The 22,748-nt window shown below is 46.2% G+C and overlaps 1 protein-coding gene; it reads left to right on the top strand.

Annotated features, from left to right (window-relative positions):
* Nucleotides 1–19,576: 19,576 nt before the first annotated feature.
* GSTUM_00009612001 (uncharacterized protein) lies at nt 19,577–22,541 on the top strand. XM_002840812.2 has 6 exons: nt 19,577–19,829; nt 19,947–20,076; nt 20,126–20,699; nt 20,768–20,857; nt 20,921–20,956; nt 21,033–22,541. Exons 1-6 carry the CDS (start codon nt 19,762–19,764, stop codon nt 21,947–21,949), a joined length of 1,815 nt encoding a protein of 604 aa, XP_002840858.1. The 5' UTR covers nt 19,577–19,761; the 3' UTR covers nt 21,950–22,541.
* Nucleotides 22,542–22,748: the final 207 nt, after the last annotated feature.

A 22,748-nucleotide genomic window follows, 5' to 3' on the forward strand; every position in this document is an offset into this window, starting at 1 on the left:
TGCTAAGGAAAGCTCTTCACGAAGAAGAGTTAGAGAAAGCTTACGATAGGCATTCCCGATAGAAGACAGAGGTCTTGTACTATGGGTAATGTAGGCAGAGACCTAGTGCTATGATAAGACAAAGAAAGGAGAAGAAAGAGAAGAGAAGTATCGTTCCCCGTCGCCAAGAACTAGCCATCCGAGGAGGGATCATTACAGGGGGCCTTGACTGATCCAAATGGGCCACAAGGGCCAGAAGCATAGGAGACACCACTATCCTAGTCCCGGGCAGTCCAAAAAGTATCTCCCTGGTATGGTTTAGAGGTGGCAGTGGTTTTCAAAATTCCATGCACCGGGGAGGGGCAGGGAGAAGGGTGTTCTAGTTCCTTATCCTTGGCCTTGGCTGATGTCTGATGGAGGCCTTCATCTTCCTCATCACTGCTGACCTCAACCAGTTTTTGTGTTGGGGACCTTCTACAATTGCTGTGTCTTCTTCGAGCCCTACTTGTCTGACTTCCCTGTTATTCCAGTTTCTTGGCAGGTTCTGTCGGTAGGGTCGTTCCTTGTTTCGGAATCGAGAACAATATTGCTTGGGGTGACGACCTGACTCCTGGGCACTGCTCGTATCCCTTGTGAAATAGTCCATCCGGTCACAGAGCCAATATTGTCTCCTAGTGTATCCACAGGCCTGGCCCACACATCTTGGGTATCCAAGCTTGCTGCATATATATTCCCGGGAGCAATGTACTCCAAAACAGAACTGACAGCGGGGTGGGCGACCACATGTAACCTCAAAGTGGCCAGTCTCCAGACACTTATCACAAACTGTTAGGGGTCTATGTTCTTCAAATACCCGGACATCGTGGGCTCTTATTCTTAACCAAATCTTTCCCTCCGCCAGCCTTTCCCTGATGGCCTCATTCTTTTGGACCATGAAACAGATGCCACATATTGTAGCGTTAGCCTATCTCATGGCGTGGATGGACCCCATAATATCTGGCCTGGACACCATAACTACACCAGTGTTGGATTGCTCCAAGTCAGTACAGAGGCCATCAAAAGCTGTGCTCCCAGTCCATCCCTCAACCTTCCATATTGATCCTCGTCCTGTGTCAGCAAGAGGGACCCCAGAAACCAAAATCTTCACCTTCTCCAAGTTCTTCTGAAACTCGAACTCTGGGAGTGACAACTCTCTAAGTACGTCAAGCCTTACCTTATTGAGCTGGTTGCCTAGTTCGGTAATAGACTGTCTGGCCAGAGTCAAGAAGATACAACCGATATCAGGCCGGATGTGCCCGACACGGATATATGGGGCATTGCCACAAATCTTTCCCTGATTGGAGAAGGTTGTGTTGATTCAGTTCTGAATTGCGTCAATACCCACACCTTCTGGTAGGGCTACCTGTTTGTAGGTAGTGAATCGCATTGTAATATGCCTGCTGCGGGCATCTGGGGTCGGTGACAACTGTGGTGGTACCAGTACTGAGCTGAGCGGGTCAGAAGGCCCCTGTAGAACCCATCGGTACTTTTGTCATATTGGGGCTGCGGTTGCCTTGATGCTGGCCTTGGCCGCAGGCCCTGATTAAGCTGGCAGAGCAGCAGGCGCCACTGCTACTGGAGTTGGTTCCTGTCTATCAGCGTTCTTCCCCTAAGTCTTGGTCGGGGTCCCCTTCTCCTTCTCACTACCAGATTCTCTGGCAGCTTTTCTTCTCCTTCTTGCAGCACCGCTCAGGCGTCTACCACGTTTCCTTCTTCTTCTCTTTTCTTCTTCCTCCTTATCCTCTTTTCCAGTACATCGATTTGCCTTCTCCCCCCTGAGCCACACATAGAGTCACCCTCCCTTCGCTGGAGGAGCTCCCACTGCTAGACTACTAGGAGGAGGCTGCTAATGTGGGGCGGGTGGAGGATGACTGTTCTTTCTGAGAGTTGGGAGCCTTGTGCACATATGCCATCCACTTCACTACCTCTGTGAAGGAGGCTTTAGCAGTAGGAGCCATCGTAGCAGTCTCCTTCAACTTAATGGGAGCAGGGGGTAGTATTGTTGTTCCCAATAAAATAAATAGGGTATTGCAAGACCCCACTGATGGGGATCGACGGCGGGGAGACAACTTACATTGCAGGGTCTCTATCTCTTCCTCTTGCTTGCCAACAATATCTGTCAGCGCCTTCACTGCCCGTTCCAGTAGGTGTACCTGACTCCAGCAATTCACTCCATCCTCTGGTACTTCATTACCAAACGCGGCGCCATTTTTCATCCAGGCCTGGACATCATGTACTGTGTCCTCCTCAATCGACTCAGACTCCGAGGACAGGAGGGGCTGAGTGTTGCCCAAGCTGATGTCCTCCAACCCTTCTAACATGGACCCTATTATACTACCAGAGCGGGGCCCCGGAGAGGATGTCCTACCTGCATCAAGCATCTGGCATACTCCTGCCATAATTAAGTCCGCCTGAGCCACAGCGGCATCAGCTTGCTCAGGTTGGGTATCAGGAAGTTAAACCTCCAACGGTATCTCTGTGTCATATGAGGCTTCCCGGGAGCTTAATAGCTGTACCTCCGGCAGGGTCCCCTCTCTATTAAAGTCCTGTGGTGATGATGCCATTGCTGGAGAGGGGGTATGAATGCTATTACCTAGTCCAGTCGCTTCAGAGTTATGTCCTTCTTCCAAATCCAGGGGAGTGTCCCAAGCCAACACCTCATAAGTAGGCAAGATGTCTTCAGTTACCGGCGGAGATGGGGGGGTGGTGTAGCCTCAATGGTCGACAGGAGACTCACAGGTAGGGGAACGGCCAGGTGCCTGTGATGTGTGTCAAGGGAAAGGCCTGCTAGGGTGGAAATGATCTGCTTTTTTCGGCCTTCATCGACATTGATGGCCCTCAAGAAATGTGGCCCCAGAACTAGCGCAGCGGATCATTTAGTGTAGGATACCGACCGTATATGGCGCCATGTCCCAGTAGTAGGGGGGTTGTAATCCTCATCCTCAGGGTCGTCTAATTTGAATTTTGGGGTCTGGTAAAGTACCCTTTCTCCAGAAGACATCCCGGCCATAAAGGATGGAGTAGACGAGCCAGCCTTGGGTGCAGAGGCCTGCAGGAAGAAGCTAGGCATCTTGCTTTGGATGGCCCTAGCGAGGAGAGGGGTAGCAGACCAAGAACTTGCCTCAACTGTAGCTGCAGCTGAGGCACTCTTGGCTAGTAGCATAGAGGATTCAGCGACGATAGCCTGAGAGTCTTTGGAGGAGGAGGATGCCAGGGCTGAAAAGTATTCCGAGCCATGATCGCAGTTGAACCGAACAAAAAGTCCTGTGGTAGTGTTTTTGTTCAAGCCACATGTAGCTGAACAGCCTCTCCCAATTAGGAAACCTCTCACCGAAACCTCCACTTCTTTCATCGTGATAATGGTCACATCAGCGACTGTCAGCCAAACCAAATCATCAAACTGTGGGTTCACAGCATTTCGACACTCGTGACAGTGGTGTAACTATAGAAAACTAAGGTTCTCTTTGAGCATAACGTATGACTATGTAGTTGTGGGAATAAGGCCACAGCCAGCCTCAGTGTTAGGAATACCAGAACCCGATACCTAGGAACCACCCTAAGTAGGATAACCCCACTCGGAATCGGAATCTCTGGTCTCCAACACCCCCCTCCAGCTCCCTTATGAGGCCCACGGATCATCATATATATCAATCTCAGTTGAGTCCTGTGACTATATTACTACAGAATTGAAGGTGTTAGAAGAACACCATATACGTCGTCGCCATCCGTCCGACCGGGTCCTGTTCACGGGGTATATGAGAGGGGACCTTCAGCTAGGTCTGAGAAGTGGAATGGAGTGATTCCGTCAACTACTCAGAGAGTTACATGGCCTCAAAGACAAGACACCTTTGGTATGGGCCGTAAGTAACGGGACGATTTCGCACAAGAAGATGGTATCAAATGGTAAAGGATCTCTACTAGAGACCAATACATTTACATCTACCAGAAGAGTCTAGAACTCCAAAGGGACACTACCAAAGAAGCCAACGAACTTCATGGAGCGTTGCAACTGGGTTTCAGAATACGTCGTAGCCATGAGGTGATTCTCAATACTACAATAATTACTGAAACCTACTACCCAGAGAGCAACCAAGGGTTTCCGACCAAGGGATTAATTACCAATCTGGTGGAATGGCTTCCTGCGAGTTAATAGGAAGACATCCAGAGAAAATCTATCCGTTGAGTATGGAGTTACAAAGGATCGGAGTCAGACGACCTACGATGGTTGTAATGACGACCACATTTGCAGATATAGCCGTGAATAAAACTGATCATTTTATCAACGGCGAAGACAATTGGAGCCAACTCAGTTTGACTTAAGAACTAGGCCATAAGTCTAAAGACTCTGTTAATCGGGATATTACTATTGGAGGTAGCACGCTTCCTAAGAAGAAATATCATAATTACCGAAGAGGGTGTGATGGTTTTCAGGGTCAACAGGTGTTCGCACCTTGGAAGAAAACTTGACGTCGCGAATTACGATTGAAGAAGTACATAGTTGTATGATAAATAGATGTAGTCCGCGAATACTCAGACACGGAATATAAATATCAAAGTGCCTCCCAAAGCTTTAGACATCATCAATCAAAGGAGAAGAGACCTTAACAATATAATATTGTTTTTACGATTCTATTCTACTTTACCTATTTTACTTCACTCCGAGTAGTCATAAACGAAACAAGCAAAGTCCGAGCCTTCCTAGACAATCTCCGTCTACAGAAATGAATCTCAATTGGCCTAGACAACTTAGAGGTCTACCAAGTTGTCTCCGCCTAACAGTATATTGTCAGATCTCCTTGTTACCAAGGCTCTCTAATCGGTTACCACTTGCATGGATTCGATTCACACTTTCAGTGAAGTTATTGATATTACGGTCAGCCTAGATACCTTTGAAGAACTATCCCGAACCAATTCAATTTTTGAACCACTGACTAAGGTACACTTACCAGCTATTGGTCAAGTGTTTTCTAGTCAGTTTGGGCTTTCAGAAGTACCATTTCTGTTACAAGAAGCTCTTTCGTGGTATACCAACCCCAACTTACTTCCTACGGAGAAACAATTTCAAAGAATATACGAAACCTGGTACGGACCAGAATTCAGTTGGAAACCCTTCCTTGACTGGGATACCAGCGAAGAAAGCTTTCTTAGTAGCAGGTTCTCTGCTACTATACCTATAGTGTGGAGACTCAGAACTCATCCGAACTCCCATTAAAACCTATCTCCTCCTACCGCATATTCTACTTAAACGGAAACCTCCCAGAATGCGGCCTTCATAGCCCGCTTACAAGAAAAAGAAGCTCGCAAATGAGCAAGAGAGATGGCTCAACCTCCTAAACAGATCCTTCCAGGAGAACCAATGGATACCTCGGGAGATGATCACTCTACAAGTTTCAGTCATTCTTCCTCTCTCCCTCCCGCTCTTCGGAAACCTATTGGAGGACAAGAGGGCAGGGCTCACAGTGTCCCTCCATCCTCAAGAGCCTCTTCTCCCACTTCACGATCTACCACTCTACGTCCAAATACCCATGCAGCAGATCTTGCAAGACTTGCCGCTAGGGTAGGAATTGTCATAGGTCAAATCCGACAAGACATATCAACCAGTATTGATACTGCCAATATTGCCTTTGACACCCTATCAGCAGACTCTCAAGTCAACGTACGAGGACTGATAGCAGTCCAGTAACGACTGTTAGAAGGACAAGATATACATGACCATAATATTGCTATTATGTTACGTCAGTGTACAATGGTAGAAGCGAATGTCCGAGAAATCTAAGAAAGGATCAATAGGTAGATTGCCGCCAAATTGGCAGCACAAGATGCACAGCAAGAGAATCACGAAGAGGTAACCACCCAACTGCAGCGAGAAGCTCTAGAACGAGACCTCACCCTAGAACGTACTTTCCAAGAGTTCAGAATACAACAGACCCAACAAAATACCGCAATGCGAACCTTGATATCCAATTTGGCCGCACGGCAAGAAAGGGACTCAGAACGGTAGTAACTTTACCCGTACCATCCAGAAGGATCAAGCCCACATATCCGATACCCTATCACTAGTTCTTAACAAGCTTAAGGCACTAGATAGTGGACAACCAGGTGGTCAACACACTATGTTCGAATCAGTCCCAGAAGAATGGGAAGAGACTGCAGAACGGGAGGAACCTAAGGAAATCCCTCCACAAGACAAAGGGAAATAGAGAGAAGGAGAACCTCCAATTTCTTTAATACCAGGCAGCGACCCAGACAATGGGAGTGACAATGGAGATAACGATGGTAACAGAGAAAAACATGGAGGAGGACCATCCAGATTCAGACGGGAACTAACCCCTGAACAGCTTGGAATAACTGATGTACTTGCAGAAGCATTGGCTCAAACGGTTAAACGACTGGCAGACCAGCCCCTATTTTTGGAAGCAAAGACCAGTCAATGTGTTTACCATTGGTTAACCCAATGTGTAGACTACTTCGAACGAAGCCCAAGAATCTCAGATGATGATCGAGAACACATCATCTACACCCTGGGTAGGACAAAAGGGGATCAGGTCAGTCCAATAGCGGTATGGTATCGATGCGCAATGGATAGTCTGTGAGGAGAAGAATAAGATCTAGAACTATCTTCCTGGACTTGCTTTGAGCACGAATTTACTAGTCGGTACTCCCCTCTCAAAGAATGACGAAAGGCCATACGGGATATGGAGTCTGTGGAGTACAAAAATGATATTCAGACCTTCATGAGGAAAATACATAATCTGAATCTCGATGCCCGATTAATGGGACCAGCCTGGCGGATGGCATGTGATAGAAAGTTGCCCTCCAAGATTAGATGGCGACTCTCCTTAAACAAGTATGACACTAATGCCGAATGGGAAAAGGCAGTCCGAGAAGCAGGAAGGGATGAGGAGGAACAACAGGAACGGGACCATCTAGACTGGGACAAATCAAAACCTGTAAGGACATCTTCAGACAAGAAACCTGCAGACAAAATTCAACCCAAGGAAAAAAAGGAGAAACCCTTCATAAAGAGAGGTGGTCCCTCCAAGAAAGGGAAACGGGGACCAGAACCCAATAAACCAGTAAAGAAATCTACTGGAACTACGAAGTTAACACATACAAACGTCAAAGCTGCACATGAAGGAATCCCTCAGTCAACTATTGATGAGAGAAAGCAGGATGGTAATTGTACTCATTGTGGTAAGAAAAACCATGACTACAAAACCTGCTGGGGACAAATTCAGATGTCTAGAACAAGGGCAGATGACTACCCATTCAAGTCACTAAGGCCTAGAAGGGTGGTAACAGTTAACCGTCCCAGAAAGATTTCCGCCGCCCAAGTTCCAAGAGGTAATAAACTCTGGAAACTAGGCGATAATGAAGAGATGACTTAAGTCATCTCATGAGTACCAACAACTACGGTGTTCGGGTAGTATAGAAGAGACATACTCTCTAGGAATCAAAATCAACGGTAAATTAAGGGGACGTCGAAGTGAAGAAATTGACCTTGAAATCATGACCTGAGTGGAAGTACACGCGTTCTTCTTGCCGCAAGGACAAGGGGATTAATAAAGAGCAGAATACGCATTGGCAGCACCTCTATGCTTCCCAAGGGAGTGACACAAGCTCGCCCTAATGACCTAACGCATGACAGTTGGGGTAGTCAGGCACATGATCTGGATACTGAAAGGTCTCTGATAAAGACCAAAGCCTAGACAGGAAACAGACAGCACCAAGGGTTCTGAACGGAGCGATAGTAGGACTAAGAATAAGGACCTAGAGGATAAGTGAAGCACATCTTCGATCTATACGAGAAATAGGTACAAGAGCTCTAGACCTTACCTTTAGTTACTGCTTCTTAGGTGCCACGCTGGTACCAAACAGAACTCTATAAAGTGAGGACACTGTCTACAATTAAATGAGGGTAGAGAATAAGCCCCAGAAGGTTATCAAAAAGACAGCCGACCAGCCCTACGCACACGGCTTTTATTTCCATGATATCTGGACGATGGCAGAGACCCCCTGGATTGGTTCCACAGATAGTAAAAGTGGAAGGTATGGGAACCCCTTGGCAGGGGGTAAAGACAACTAGTCATTGTCTTTACAGCTATTAGTGGGCTGCCCAATATACCAAGTGGAAACAAGTTTGTCTGAGGAGACCTAAGTGGTCTAAACTACGCAGGCGCGGTAACAAACATCCCTGTTGTTATCAAACCTCAGACATTTTGAAACGACAAAACAACGATTCGATGCCTTATCCAAAAAAGCGTGCTTTTAGCGCACCAAAGCCTACAAGATATGATTGTCCTGAAGGACATGGTTACATTCATGTTATAAACCCGAATCGTCAGCGCTACAGAATACAAGTACTATTAGATTCAAGATCCAATGTGTTCCTAAATAACACAGAACTTGTAAAAGAATTAAAAATCCCGTTTACAGAGAGACCGAATCCGGTCAACATCCAAGGCTTTAATGGAGTATCAACTCCATTGGGAGGAAAGTTCTACACACACCCTATTTGGCTTGAAATAGGACGAAACAAATACATGTCTGAAGTTGGTTGTGAAATCGCAGCAGCAGGCGATTACAGGATGATAATCTCTTTCGGCTGGTGGCATTCAGAGCACCCCCTATCCAACATTGGAGAACCTACAAAATGGGAATTTCGGGACTCTAAATGCAAAAACTGCGTAGAAGAAAAAGATGAAGGAATTGCGGATATGTTCGAATACGATGAAACTGTCGCTTCGGATGAGAACACGATCCAAATAGGAAAAATTGGAGTTGCAGAAAATCGTAATGAGATCAACTTCGATTCCGTTCCAATACACTACTGGAAATTCAAGAAATTATTTCTCCTATAAATGGCAGCAAAGCTAGCCCCTAGGAGAACCTTCGATCATAAAATTAAATTAGTCAAGGGAGCGAAACCCTCTTGGGGACCAATTTATCCTCTATCTGATAAACAACTTAAGCTGTTACGAGAATACCTTGATGATATATTACAACAAGGGAAGATCACGAAGAGCCAATCGCCTTTTGGTGCACCAATTCTCTTTACACTGAAGGCAGATGGAAGACTACGACTAGTGGTAGACTACCGAAACCTGAACAAGATAACCATCTTGAACAAATACCCACTACCATTAATGTCGGAGTTACGTGATTGTGTGGCAGGAGCTAGTATCTTTTCCAAAATTGATTTAAAAAATGGCTACAATCTCATCCAAATCAAAGAAGGGAATGAATGGAAAACAGCTTTCCGATCGCGCTATGGACATTACGAGTATAAGGTCATGCCTTTTGGATTAGCCAATGCTCCAGCTACATTTCAGGACATGATGAATGAGGTCCTTCAGGAATATCTAGATCAGGGGGTCATATGTTATTTGGATGACATTCTCATTTATTCCAAAAATGAGAAGGAACATATCGAGCTAGTAACAAAAGTGTTACAACAATTAACAGATTTCCAGCTTGTGATATCAATAAAGAAATCTTTCTTCCACGTTAAAAAAGTGGAGTTCTTATGCTACATGATAGCCATCGATGGGGTATCCATGAGTACCCGAAAGGTGGATTCAGTATTAAACTGGAAATCACCTACGTCGGTTAAAGAAGTCCAAATATTTCAAGGATTTGCTAACTTCTACTGACGTTTTATAGAGAACTTCTCTAAAATTTGCACTCCTATTACGGAAACATTGAAAGGTGATCCAAAGAAGGTCCGGTGGGGTCCGGAACAGGAAAAGGCCTTCCAGGAGCTTAAAAGAAGATTTACTTTGGCCCTAATTTTGCACCATTTCTTCCCAGAAAGAGAAACAGTGGTGGAAACAGATGCTAGCGACTTTGCCTTAGGCTGCATCCTATCCCAGCGTGTGGAAAAAAGACTACATCCTGTAGCTTTTCATTCCCGCAAGCTGAATTCCGCAGATCGAAATTATGAGATCCATAACAAAGAACTATTGGCAATATTGGAAGCTTTCAAAGAGTGGTACCAATACCTGGTTGGAACCAAAAAACCTATAACTGTATACACCGATCACTAAAACCTCCAATATTTCCTCACCTCGAAGGTCTGGAGCAGACGCCAAATCCGTTAGGCGCCGAAGTTAGTGGATTACAACTTCAGAATTGTTTACTGCCCAGGAACGAGAGGGGGAAAACCTGATGCACTCAGTCAACAGCCGGAGTACCATTCTGAGTAGGGAGCTGCACATTGCGAACAGGTGATATTGAAACCCGAACATTTCCAAATCAGTTCAGTAACAAGAACTGCAAAAAGAGAAATTCAAATATGCTTAATAGTGGGCAGCAAAACAAATGACACAAGCATAGATGATATACAGGAAACCGCTAACTGGAACGACTCAGACTCGGTGATTCGAGTAAAACGGTTAGACACCAGGGCAAGATTACCAACTAAAGGCTCAAAAATGGCAGCAGGCCATGATCTCTATGCAATGCAGGAAAACACAGTCCCAGCACAAGGACAGTTAGTTGTTGGAACTGGTATTGCAATTGGTATACCAACTGGGACGTATGGAAGGATTGCTCCTAGAAGCGGACTTGCAGTCAAAAGCGGTATCTCTACCGGTGCTGGCGTAATCGATGCAGATTATAACGGCGAACTCAAAGTACTACTATTTAACCATCGAGATGCAGACTGTCACATCAAGGCGGGCGATCGAATTGCCCAACTAGTGATAGAGAAAGTTAATACTGCAGAAATGATGGAAATAGATAACCTAGAGAATACCGAAAAAGGTACATCAGGATTCGGCAGCACAGATATCGCAACAAGGGCTATTACTATCCGAGAATTAGAGCTGGTAGTCACCCAACTACATGCATCAATAAACCAAAATATACATTGGTATGATGCAACCGAAGTACCCAAATGAATACTCATGACTAGCACCATACTGGCCTATAAGGAACTAAAGAAATTCAACCCGGAATTTCTAGAGCAAGTCCTAAAAGCCATCCCAGGGGATAGGGAATGGCTTAAAAGAAGAAATGAGTTAGAAAGCTTACGAGACCATGGCAAGCCTTTCCCAAAAGACTGGACCTTATCCGACAAGTTGCGTTACTACAAGCAAAGACTATTCGTACGAAAAAATCAGCACCTTTATATGACAATAGCTGAAGGATGTCACAACGCTAAGATAGCAGGACACTTCGGGCAAGAAAAAACCCTTGAGATAATTATGAGAGATTTTTATTGGAAAGGCCTAGCAGATTGGGTAAACAATTATGTACGGTCATATGATAATTATCAACACAACAAATCCCCACGACACGTGAAGTATGGTCTACTACAACCGCTGTCAATACCCTACGCAGAATGGGCATCAATTTCAGTTGACTATATTACACAGTTACCCCAAAGTCAAGGATGCACCCAAATTATGGTAGTTGTTGACCAATTTACAAAGATGGCTTACTTCGTCAGATTGGAAGGAACAACCACCGCAAAGGATGTGGCAACAGCCTTTACAAAGGAAATATGGAAGCTACATGGCTTACCAACAGAAATTGTCTCAGACATGGATTCAAAGTTTGCAGGAGAATTCTGGGAATCCCTATGCAAAACACTTAATATAAAAAGGAGGATATCTACAGCATACTATCCTCAAACAGATGGACAAACTGAGCGAACCAACCAAGTGCTGGAAGGTTACCTGCGAAGTTTTGTCAACTATGATCAGGATGACTGGTACCAGCTGTTACCTCTAGCCAAACATGCTTACAACAACTCGGCAACCAATGCACAAGGGATGACACCCTTCTACGCAAACTATGGATTCCACCAATAAACTAAATGCATGAAGGAACACGAGGCGCAAAATCCAGGAGCCACACTATATGCAAACTGAATAAAAGCGATCCACGAACAAGCAAGAGAATCACTCCAACAGACACAAGCAGCTATGGCCAAATACTACGATAGGAAGGCCAAGGCGCAACCTGACTTCAAAGTTGGCGATAAAGTAATGTTAAACACAAAAAACATTTATACACGCCGAAAGTCAAAGAAACTCAGTTCTAAATTATATGGACCATTCATGATCTTGGAGAAACGAGAAAACTGCGCCTGCAAACTCAATATCTCGGATCAATGGAACATACACCCAGTATTCCACGTATCTCTATTAGAACCCTACAGAGAGTCGGTACACACAGACCGATAATAGCCTCCCAGAGAGCCCAAGGATATTGAGGACTACTTATTATGGGAAATAGAGAAAATTGTAAGAAGCGAGTTACCCTCTTACAAAAAAAGAGTACGCGGTCGCTACCAGGAGGTACGTGAACTATGGTACTTTGTTAAATGGCAAGGATGTTCTGAAGATGAGAACACCTGGGAACCTGCCACTGGTATGGATAATGCGAGGGAAATGGTGGATGAATTTCACCATGATAATCCGGAAATGCCTAGGCGAGCAGAGGAAGGATGATGAGAGAAAGGTTTTCCTACTGTGGCCAAGCAAACGCGGAAGGTCTTTTACCCTACTCTCATCGGGTGCAAAAGGAGTTAATGTTTAAAAAGTTTAATGGTTAAATTATGTTTATTTTTTTATTTTTTATTTTTATGTACCAAAAAGGCATTCAGGGCGAAGCCTTAAGAGGAGAGAGCTCATGTTAGGAATACCAGAACCCGATACCTAGAAACCACCCTAAGTAGGGTAACCCCACTCGGAATCGGAATCTCTGGTCTCCAACACCCCCCTCGGGCTCCCTTACGGGGCCCGTGCATCATCATATATATCAACCTCAGTTGCGTCCTGTGACTATATTACCACAGAATTAACGGTGTTAGAATAACACCATATACGTCATTGCCATCCATCCAACCGAATACTGTTCACAGGATATATGAGAGGGGACCTTCGGTTAGGTCTGAGAAGTAGAATAGAGTAATTCTGTCAACTACTCAGAGAGTTACTTGGCCTCAAAGACATGACACCTTTGGCATGAGCCATAAGTAATGGGACGATTTCGCACAAGAAGATGGTATCAAATGGTAAAGGATCTCTACTAGAGACCAATACATTTACATCTACCAGAAGAGTCTAGAACTCCAAAGGGACACAACCAAAGAAGCCAACGAACTTCACGGAGTGTTGCAATTGGGTTTCGGAACATGTCGTAGCCATGAGGTAATTCTCAATACTACAATGGTTACTGAAACCTACTATGCAGAGAGCAACCAAGGGTTGCTGACTGAGGGATTAATTACCAATCTGGTGGAATGGCTTCCTGCGAGTTAATAGGAAGACATCCAGAGAAAATCTATCAGTTGGGTATGGAGTTACAAAAAATCGGAGTCAGACAACTTACGATAGTTGCAATGATGACCACCTTTGCAGATATAGCCGTGAATAAAACTGATCATTTTATCAATGGCGAAGACAATTGGAGCCAACTCAGTTTGACTTAAGAACTAGGCCATAAGTCTAAAGACTCTGTTAATCGAGATATTACTATTGGAGGCAGCACGCTTCCTAAGAAGAAATATCATAATTACCGAAGAGGGTGTAATAGTTTTCAGGGTCCACAGGTGTTCGCACCTTGGAAGAAAACTTAACGTCGCGAATTATGATTGAAGAAGTACATAGTTGTATGATAAATAGATGTAGTCCGCAAACACTCAGACGTCGAATATAAATATCGAAGTGCCTCCTAAAGCTTTGGACATCATCAAGCAACGGAGAAGAGACCTTAACAATATAATGTTGTTTTTACGATTCTATTCTACTTTACCTATTTTACATCGCTCCTAGTAGTCATAAACGAAACAAGCAAAGTCCGAGCCTTCCTAGACAATCTCTGTCTACAGAAACAAATCTCGCTTGGCCTAGGCAACTTAGAAGTCTATTAAGTTGTCTCTACCTAACACTCAGTAGCAGGCACAAGAGATAAGACCACCCAGGCGGTCTCAAGCGAGGAGGAGGGGTTGGAGTCGAACTGAACAGGGGACAACATCCTCAAAGGGAGGGGAGAATCCGTGGAAGAGGAGGCTGTTGAAGATGCCATCCTCGCTCAAACTACACTCAGTGATTACCGGGACTAGGCCATGGATATCGCACACTGAAGTGCCTTCTAAGCAAGAACAACTAACTTCTAACCGACTGCCCGAAATGAAAAACACAAACAAGTAACAGTAGATGAAGTATTTATCGCGAGCGAAATAAAGTAAAGTATTGGTGTGCTCACTTCTGACATGGAGTGTAAGAAGTAGGAAAAGTACTTAGAACAAAGTGTGAAGAACCTATCCTCCTCGGCTATACTGGCCTCCTTATATAGTGTTTATCCTGCCCATAGTCATGTGATCCAAATTGGTCACATGTGCGAAACTCAATCATAATAAACTAGTCATATGACCAAAGTGGTCACATGTTTAAAACCCATGACCTCACTATGAGGTCATGTGTGAAAACTCATACACTAATCATAACGCAATAAACAAGTCGCATAACTCGAATGAGTCACATGCGCGAAACCCATGACCTCATAACGAGGTCATATGCTAAACATAAATTATATGCGCAAGGCATACCCGCAAGGTACACTTGTAAGGCATACTTACCAGGCACACGTCCCATGACTCATACTCAAGTCATGTGCGAAACCTACCAAACCATAACATAACAAATCATATGACCCCAATGAGTCATATGTGCAAAACAATAGCATACCTATGACTCATAATTATGCGTCATGTGAAAACCTTTTCCATGCCTAGCCACATTCGTAATACCATCTTCCATTTATATACACTAGATAACCAATAATAAAACTGTACTGGAACTCTGTTAGTTCTAATACTAGACCTAGAAATGAATCCAAGTACTGAGGATCTGGAGATACTTCAACCACTACTAGGTTTATTGCAAGCTCTATTGTTGCTTGAGCCAGTATCTTCTACTGAAACTAGCTATAGTATTTCTAATAATACTGCTTAACTGAGTGGTCCTGAGAGTAAATCTGGTCATTTGTGAATAAATTTTCCTTATAGACAACTGACCTTTGGAGGGGATTTTACAAGAGACACTGTTATTCACCTACGTAGTAGTTAGAGAGGTAGCAATAGTGATAACTTAACAGGTAGATTAAATTTTGATTCTTAATGTACATCTTGTAACTCGATTGCAAGAAATGCAAATTTCATAGCCCCTAATTAAAAATTTGTAAGCTATATATACATGCTAGATTGTATTTGGTGGATAACTGTTGTTATATAAGCATATCATGCAAAAAAAATAAAAAATAAACAGGGACGTCACACCTGCTTCCACGTCACACTTGCTTCTACGTCACACTTGGTTTTCCCGACTATGAGCGAAGCGAAATAGGAGGGTAACAGGCTATTACCCAAGCCAAATTTTTTTTTTTACTAACTCCTCTCTTCCTGGGGCACCTGGTATCCTTGGGTGCTGCTAGATATCGTGCTGATTTTTCGTGGTTGTGTCGTAAAGATGTCAAACCATACTCCCAGAACAAGTTACGTTGTGGGGTAGGTATACTACCGGTATTTAGCGAAGGGAGGGTGGGGCAAAAGGGATCAGTGTTTCCTACTAGTCGGCTATAGCCTGCCAATGAGACATATTAAACGCTGGTCTTATCAGGAAAGATGGCGACACATGGAGGAATGATTGGGTACGAACTCTAGGAAGTGGGTGAGTAAGCAATGCCTGAGATAACGCGGCGTACGAGTATAGAATGATAATTTAGAATACGGTAAATTTACCGGTAATCCATTATCTACGATACTGCATTCTCTCCGCGTGTGACGCTAAAACATCAAGCGCGGTACCCGCCAACTATCACTATCATTTCCAGCCTTATCACGTGAAGAACCCTTCCTCCCCGAATATCAGGGGACAAACTCCATGACTCACCTGGGACTCGCACCCCTCATCACAACCCTCCCAACCCCCCAGAAACCCAATTTCTATCTGTAATTCGCCGATCTATGACACAGTAGCTATCCAGCCAGGTGTTCAATTCCATACTCTTCGCTCCTGCTCCACCACCTCCACCTCCATCAACTCATCCTTAGTGTAACTCCACCCCGGAGAACCCCACAAGTAGGAATTCACTTCCGCGGTATTGTTGCTTTTTTTCTTTTCTTTCAAACTACGGTAGGAGCCATTGACGGGCTATGGATCGGGAGGGCAGGGCAGGGCGGTGGAAGAGAGAGAGGATATCGGTGGGGAAAGAGCCTTTTCCAGAAGATTCTGATGTGGATGTTTGGAAGGTTGAGTTATAATTTTCGTCACGATAGTAGATTTGTAGGGGGCAACTTTGTGGAGTACGAGGCGGTACGGTGGACGGTCATGGTGGCCTGGTGTGGATCGAAATTGGGGAGGTGAGGTGCTGGACTTCCCAGCGCAGAGTTCCATGATAGAGCGGGAAGCCTGAGTGCTGCTGCCAACCTAGCCAGCCAAACTAGGCTCTCTTGAGAAGCGACTACATGCCGTTCACACCCGCAGATCCCGATAGGATAGGTAGGATAGGACACGGTAACACCATGCAACATACTACCCGTATCATGCCCTTCTTGGCGCAAACGACCTCTTTGCCCCCGGCCTCCTCCCGTGCGGAATGATCTGGAACAAGAGCACTCCCATCGAGCGTTGCAAGGCACAAACAACCGTTTGCTCCCCTCCCCATCCCATCCCTAGATCTCCCGTAACAACCGTGCTCAAAGTAACTCCTTCAAGTTTCAACGGCCGCATGGGTGCGTTCCCGACGAATAGCGAACCGGTATCAATAGGTCTGGCCAGATATACCAGTACTGATTGATGATCTACAGAGATCCAAGTGTTTCTTTACTTTTTGACACACACAGCCCTGCTGTGCAGTACTCGTACTTGCACGCTTGGGCGGGTTAACGGTCTGTAGTGCAGTCTTTGTTTTTTGTCGGTTTTGAGGCCCCTTTGCATGGGCGGGCTTGGTCCGTGGGGAGTGAGGGAAATTAAGGTGAGTGAGTGGACGAGTGGAAATAAGGTTTTCTTTCTGGCGTTTTTTTCCTCAGCCGGGTCTTATTATAGCGGCTGGGGTTAAGGTTTGGAGTGGGTGATTTGCTGTGCGATGGATTGGTGTATCAAGGAAAGGGGGGCATGGGAGATGGTGATGCTGTATCATATCATACAGCAGTCTACAAGTATTTACGAGTACTGTACTCGAGTACCGGTACTGTACTGGCTGCCGGTAGGGTGTGGGTTGTTGGGGCGGTCTCTAGTGGAAACGGAACGATGGCAAGCTTGAACATCCTGAGAGACCTTGGGGTATCTGTGGAAAGCGCAGTAAATTACCGGTAGTATTTTATTAAATCAGTGACCCAGCATCTCTATTGTAGCATGGCAGACAACCGTCTGCTGCCGATCTTCTCATCCCATGCACAGGTACGGTATGGCACGTATCATATACTCGAGTATAGGCAAAACAAAACATACCCTACCGTACTCGAGCACTGGTACGAGTACTTCCCTACTAGCGTATAGTGAAGTACTCGGCGGTACGCGTATCATACAACTATCAAGCTAGGCTTTCTGCCTAGAGCGCAATATCACACCGACCCATTCTATCTGTTTTTCCTGCGCTTTCCAGAACTTCAAAGCTCTGGAGTGAGGTGCAATGCCAGTGCGGTATCAAGTTTACTCTCATTCGAGTATCAATGGTTCGCCTGAATTTTTATATTTTTTTTTTTGGAAAATATCATAACGGTATCTCTACTTACACCACCATACGGACGGGAGCCCAATTTTGCTTGGCGGGGGAGTTGATTGGGGGACTCCTTGACAGTGGGTCGTAGCGGGGTATGCAACCTTCTGCTTTTGGATGTGGATTCTGTGGGGGGGGGGCATGATAGCATGTGTTGTTTTCATGGTGAATGGACAGGGTGCGAGCATGATGCGAGGTTAGTAGACCTTGCTTGGGGCACTACGGTACCGGTAGTCTACTGGTTGGATAAGTAACTTGACCCCCCCCCAACTCCGACAGTTGCAGTCAGAGCAATCAACACGATCCTATTGATAACGATGAAAGCAGAGACATAGCCTTGTTTTCATTCTTCCACCTATTTAGCGCCGGAAAACGGAAAAAGAAAGGAAAAAGAAAAGTGTAAAAAAAATGGTCTGGTTCGATTCTCAACGGATTTGTCGCCGCGATATGAGATGCAGCTTCCCGAGAAATATATTGCATTCGGGCGAATCGATTTCCTCCCATTCTCGGAGCTCTTGGCCGTATGCTAACCGGCAGAGTCCCCGTCCGGGGCTTTTTTTGTTAATTTGTTTTCACTTATTTCGCCATGAGGTAAGTTTTGGGGGAGAGGGGTGGCGGGGAGTGCAGAAAACTGGCTATGGAAAAGCGCAATTCCGGGGTGGAAATCTCTATCCCTACGGCTGTCGCGGGCCGAAGCGGGGTATGGGTTGTACGGTCCCCCTGTGAAAGGAAGAAAGGAAGAAGTATGATAATAATATTATGATACTGTACGAGTACTCGTAAGGGTCTGAGGGATGGATGTATGGTTTCTGTGCTCGCGGCAATATACCCTTGTGAGTGTAGAATCTTATCGCACTCTAAGTTCTGCCGATCAGCATACCCTACCAAATTCACCCTTTCCGGAGGGAATGGGCTCGCAAGTTAGGACTTTGTCTACTACCCGCTGCTATCATGCTAGCCCCGCTGCTATCATGCTAGTCGTGGATCATTCGATTCGACATGCATGTCACTTGTGTGGGCCAGAGGCCGTCGATTCTGCGGATGTCAAAGCCTCTACGAGTTCGAGCTTGTCACCGATTGGCGCACTGCTTCCGCAGCATTAGGGCCCCTCGAGTTCGACTGCCCCGGCCAACGAGTCATGCTTCACGCTTCTAACTGCACTTTTATTCACCATATTCACAAAGTCCATCGAGGTTTGCTTCGCCCCGTCTTTGTCTTTTTTTTGCGGGCTGTCAACCGGTTGGACGCTTTGACTTGATCTGGAGTATTGGGTATTAAAGTGAGGGTGAAGGGGGGGGGTTGTCAAACGAGAGTCGGATGGATTGTGAGGTGTTGTATGGATTCTCCTGTGGGGAAATTGTTGCAGATGGATGGTGGGTGGGGGAGAGGGATTGTTTGCTCTGGTTGAAGGTTGGCCTGAAAAATGGTCGAACTATGGTTCCCATTATCATTGCCCTCACTACCGTATCGTAGTGCCATACTGTGCCAGCATCACAATTGTGCTGGTAGTGTAAGTTATCCCGCCACTGAAAAGGGATTCCCGAGTTTTGTACTTGTACTACACGAGTATTTCCAATTGCAGTTTCATCGCTTCCCTCAGTGCTCGAGTATTTCACTGAACAAGGCAGATGCGAGCACGGGTGTCCTTAATCTCCCATATGCTCCAATTGGCGGTAGCCGCCATCCCTCAACCAATTGTAACCAATAATATCCTCCAATTGTTGGAGGCCTGAACAGGCATCAGCTCCCCTCCGCAGAGCCTCTCAACCATAAAAGAAGAACCATCACCCCAGCCTTTCACTCCTCCTTCCTTCTTCACCTTCAACTTACTTACCAACCAACACTTTCAAAACCTCTACTCACCCTCTAGTCGCTCCTTTATTCCCCTCTTCTACGTCTAACTACCCTCCTCCTCCTTTTCACCTTTCCAAACATCAAAACATTTCAATCCCCCGTCCTGGAAATTAGCCAATGATTGAATCAGGGTATCATCGACCACATACTCGTTTCAAAATGGCCACCCAGATGGGCATCGGAAAGTCATCCGCTCGAGAGGCGGTGGGCCACGATGGCTACCCCAAGTATGTGTCGAGATTTTCAGTTTTTCTTTCCTCCCCAATTCACCGGAAGTTTGCACGGAAACTCGCCTCCCCCGTGCACCCGCCCCAGGGGAATCGATGCTGATACGTGACAATTAGTTTCCCCGGTGAGCCTTACATCGACAACGCGGAGACCACTGTCATCGAAAATGACCCACAGCGCCGGCTCCCGCCCCCAAAAGTCCCGAAATCGCAACATGTCACTTCCCATATTCTCTCAGGCCCCTCTGTGTGTACAAGCCTCCCCATATACATGAATATTTACTAACACGCGTAAGGAATCTCACACCCCTTCTAGCCATTTGATGGATCCTCCTTTCACTAGGCAGCTGATCCGTAATCTCTCCGTTTCCTCGAGGCTCCACGTAGCGGGTTACTCGACCACATGTCCTTTAAAGTGCGCTCAATGTCAATGGTCTCCAAACGAGGCTACATTGTTTGACAAGGTCCCTCGGGGCCACCGATATCACAGGGTTGATAAGTTATGCCTCGGCACTGAAGTCTTATCCTCTAATGGTATCACTTTGTCCAATAATGACTCTTCGGGGGATTGTCGAAGTTGCAAGTGTACTGTTGGGGATTCTAGTTTGAACAGAGAGTTTGGGACGCAGCCGTCGGTCGCTGGAGGGCCATCCAAGGGGTGGGCTTCTGTAGTCGGGTTAAAAACAGGTGGATCGGGGGATGCAAATCGGTTCGCGTCATACATGCTTGTTATCTGGCTCTTACCACTCGCGGTGTCCACTTTTCTCGTGGCGGCGTTGGGGATTCCACACGGTGCTCGCGCCGGTGCTCTCCTCAACTCTACGGGAGAATTTGTCGTTTCAAAACCACCTCCTAGGCTGAGAACTCCTGGTCAAATAAACGGAGCAGCCTCCTATGAAGCTGGCGGCTTTGGCGATACACTGCAAACTCGAAGGAAGCATTGTGGTTATTACCGCTGTTTCCCTCAGCTTTCCAACCCCCCTATACATTGGAACAGCTACATCGATCTCGCCCCGCTTCACGCTTAAGTATGTTTTTCCTATGTTCCCACTAAAATTGTGTATGAATTGTGAGCCTGACGATTAGGGCAGAAACTATCCTACGAGCTAATTGCTCTGAAACATTTTGTTATACCTATAACAACCGCCGCGTTTTTTCTCTTCTTCTATCCCTCTAGAAGCGCCTCTCTGCCTGCTCCTGTAGGCCAACTACGTCTATTAACTCCTACCCCCTGCTCCTGGCCCATCACAAACATGTCCGGATACGATCAATTCACACCCGGGGAGTATCTTCCTGTGGGATACGACCCAGATAATTCGCATTTTGCGGACGCGATATACACATTGATCCCCGAGTACGAGGAACCGATCCTCGACTACACCGACCTACCCCAAACTCCCACGGATGCCTCCCTCCATCCTATATTCATGTTCACGCCTCACATATCACCCTTAGAGACGCCACAAACATCTCCCGCGACGCTGTGCGGAGATCCCCAGTGGCTGCCTAGGAGCGAATTTGGGGACGATTCCTCGGGAGACCTTTTCTCTTTCGGGTCCCCTTCCTCAAATTTTCCTTCTTCCCCCGTGGAGACCCCGAACTCATTCAAATCATCCCCCGGGGATCAGATCCCCCAAACTCCCATATCTTTGGAGCCAAGCTCCCCACCACCCCACGCCCCGGAACCCCTCAAGAACCCTGACGGCACATGGGCATTCCCCCAAGCCGGAACATCTCTGGAGCCAAGCTCTCCACCACTCCCCGCCCCGGAGCCCGTTCAGAACCCTGACGGCACGTGGGCATGCCCTCAAGCCGGATGTACCCACCCCGGCCACAAGCGGCGGTGCGATGCTAGAAAGCATCACAAATCCCACACCAAGCCGTATGCTTGCGAGATGGGGAACTGCACCTACAGATCCTCAAACGCTAAAGATCGGGAGCGGCATTATGACACTCGGCACGCAAGCATGAAGCATCCCGCGTGTCCCGCACCAGGCTGTGGGGTTCTCAAGAGTCGCGTCGACAACATGCGCGACCATATCCGCAGGAAGCACCAGGGGATGGATTATAGGAGCCCGAAAATTTCGGCGCTTTACCCGCGCCGCCGCGGCAGGAGATAGTTACTCCCCCCAAACTCTTTGGCTGATAAGCCAGCAATTCTCATGCCCGGTGTTGGCATCTTTGTCCTCTAACTATGAAGTAGGGGCGAATGGATAATTTCTTTCACGTGATTTATAGGCATCCTTCGTTTCCGGGGGAGCCGGTTATTTCTGATTGGTGGACCCCGTTCACCCTTCACGGAACAATCGACTTCCCCAGATTCAATGGGTTTCAATGAACTACGTGGTAGAGATTGTTTCTTCCAGTGCTGATCGGATGGGAAGGCTAGATCAGCTGGGGGTAGTCCGAGGGTGGAAAGCCCGGCTTTCACTCTGTTTCCTTGGAGTGGGTTCTCGCGTTGTTTTTTGGTTTTTTTTCTTTGGTTTTTGGTTTTGTTTTATCTCCATTTACTCGCTTTTTTGTTTTTCAGGTTGTAAGGTTTCTCACGGACCGGAGGTGGAAAAATGTGACGGTTTCATTTTATTGATTTTGATTTTTTTGAAAATGGCGGGGAAAATAGGGCCTCTTGTGCGAACAATTGGCGGTTCGGAAAAAAAATTGATGTTCTCGCATGTTTAGTTTTTGGAATTTAGAAAATTTGTTGCGCGTCAACTTTGGGTTTCCCCGTCCAGGATACCGAGTGATATTTAGTGAACTAATAGTATGCCTTTCGCCCTCGTTTGTATCAGGCGTGGGTAGGTGGGGTTAAGGGAAAGCCCCCCCACTCATCTCTGCACAGCTTACAGGTTGCTGTGTTAGCGGTATCATGGGCTATACACAGCACTCAACACGCGGAAGAACCGGATATGTGATTACCTC

Source organism: Tuber melanosporum (genome assembly GCF_000151645.1).
Source record: "Tuber melanosporum whole genome shotgun sequence assembly, scaffold_6, strain Mel28".
NCBI lineage: Eukaryota > Fungi > Ascomycota > Pezizomycetes > Pezizales > Tuberaceae > Tuber > Tuber melanosporum.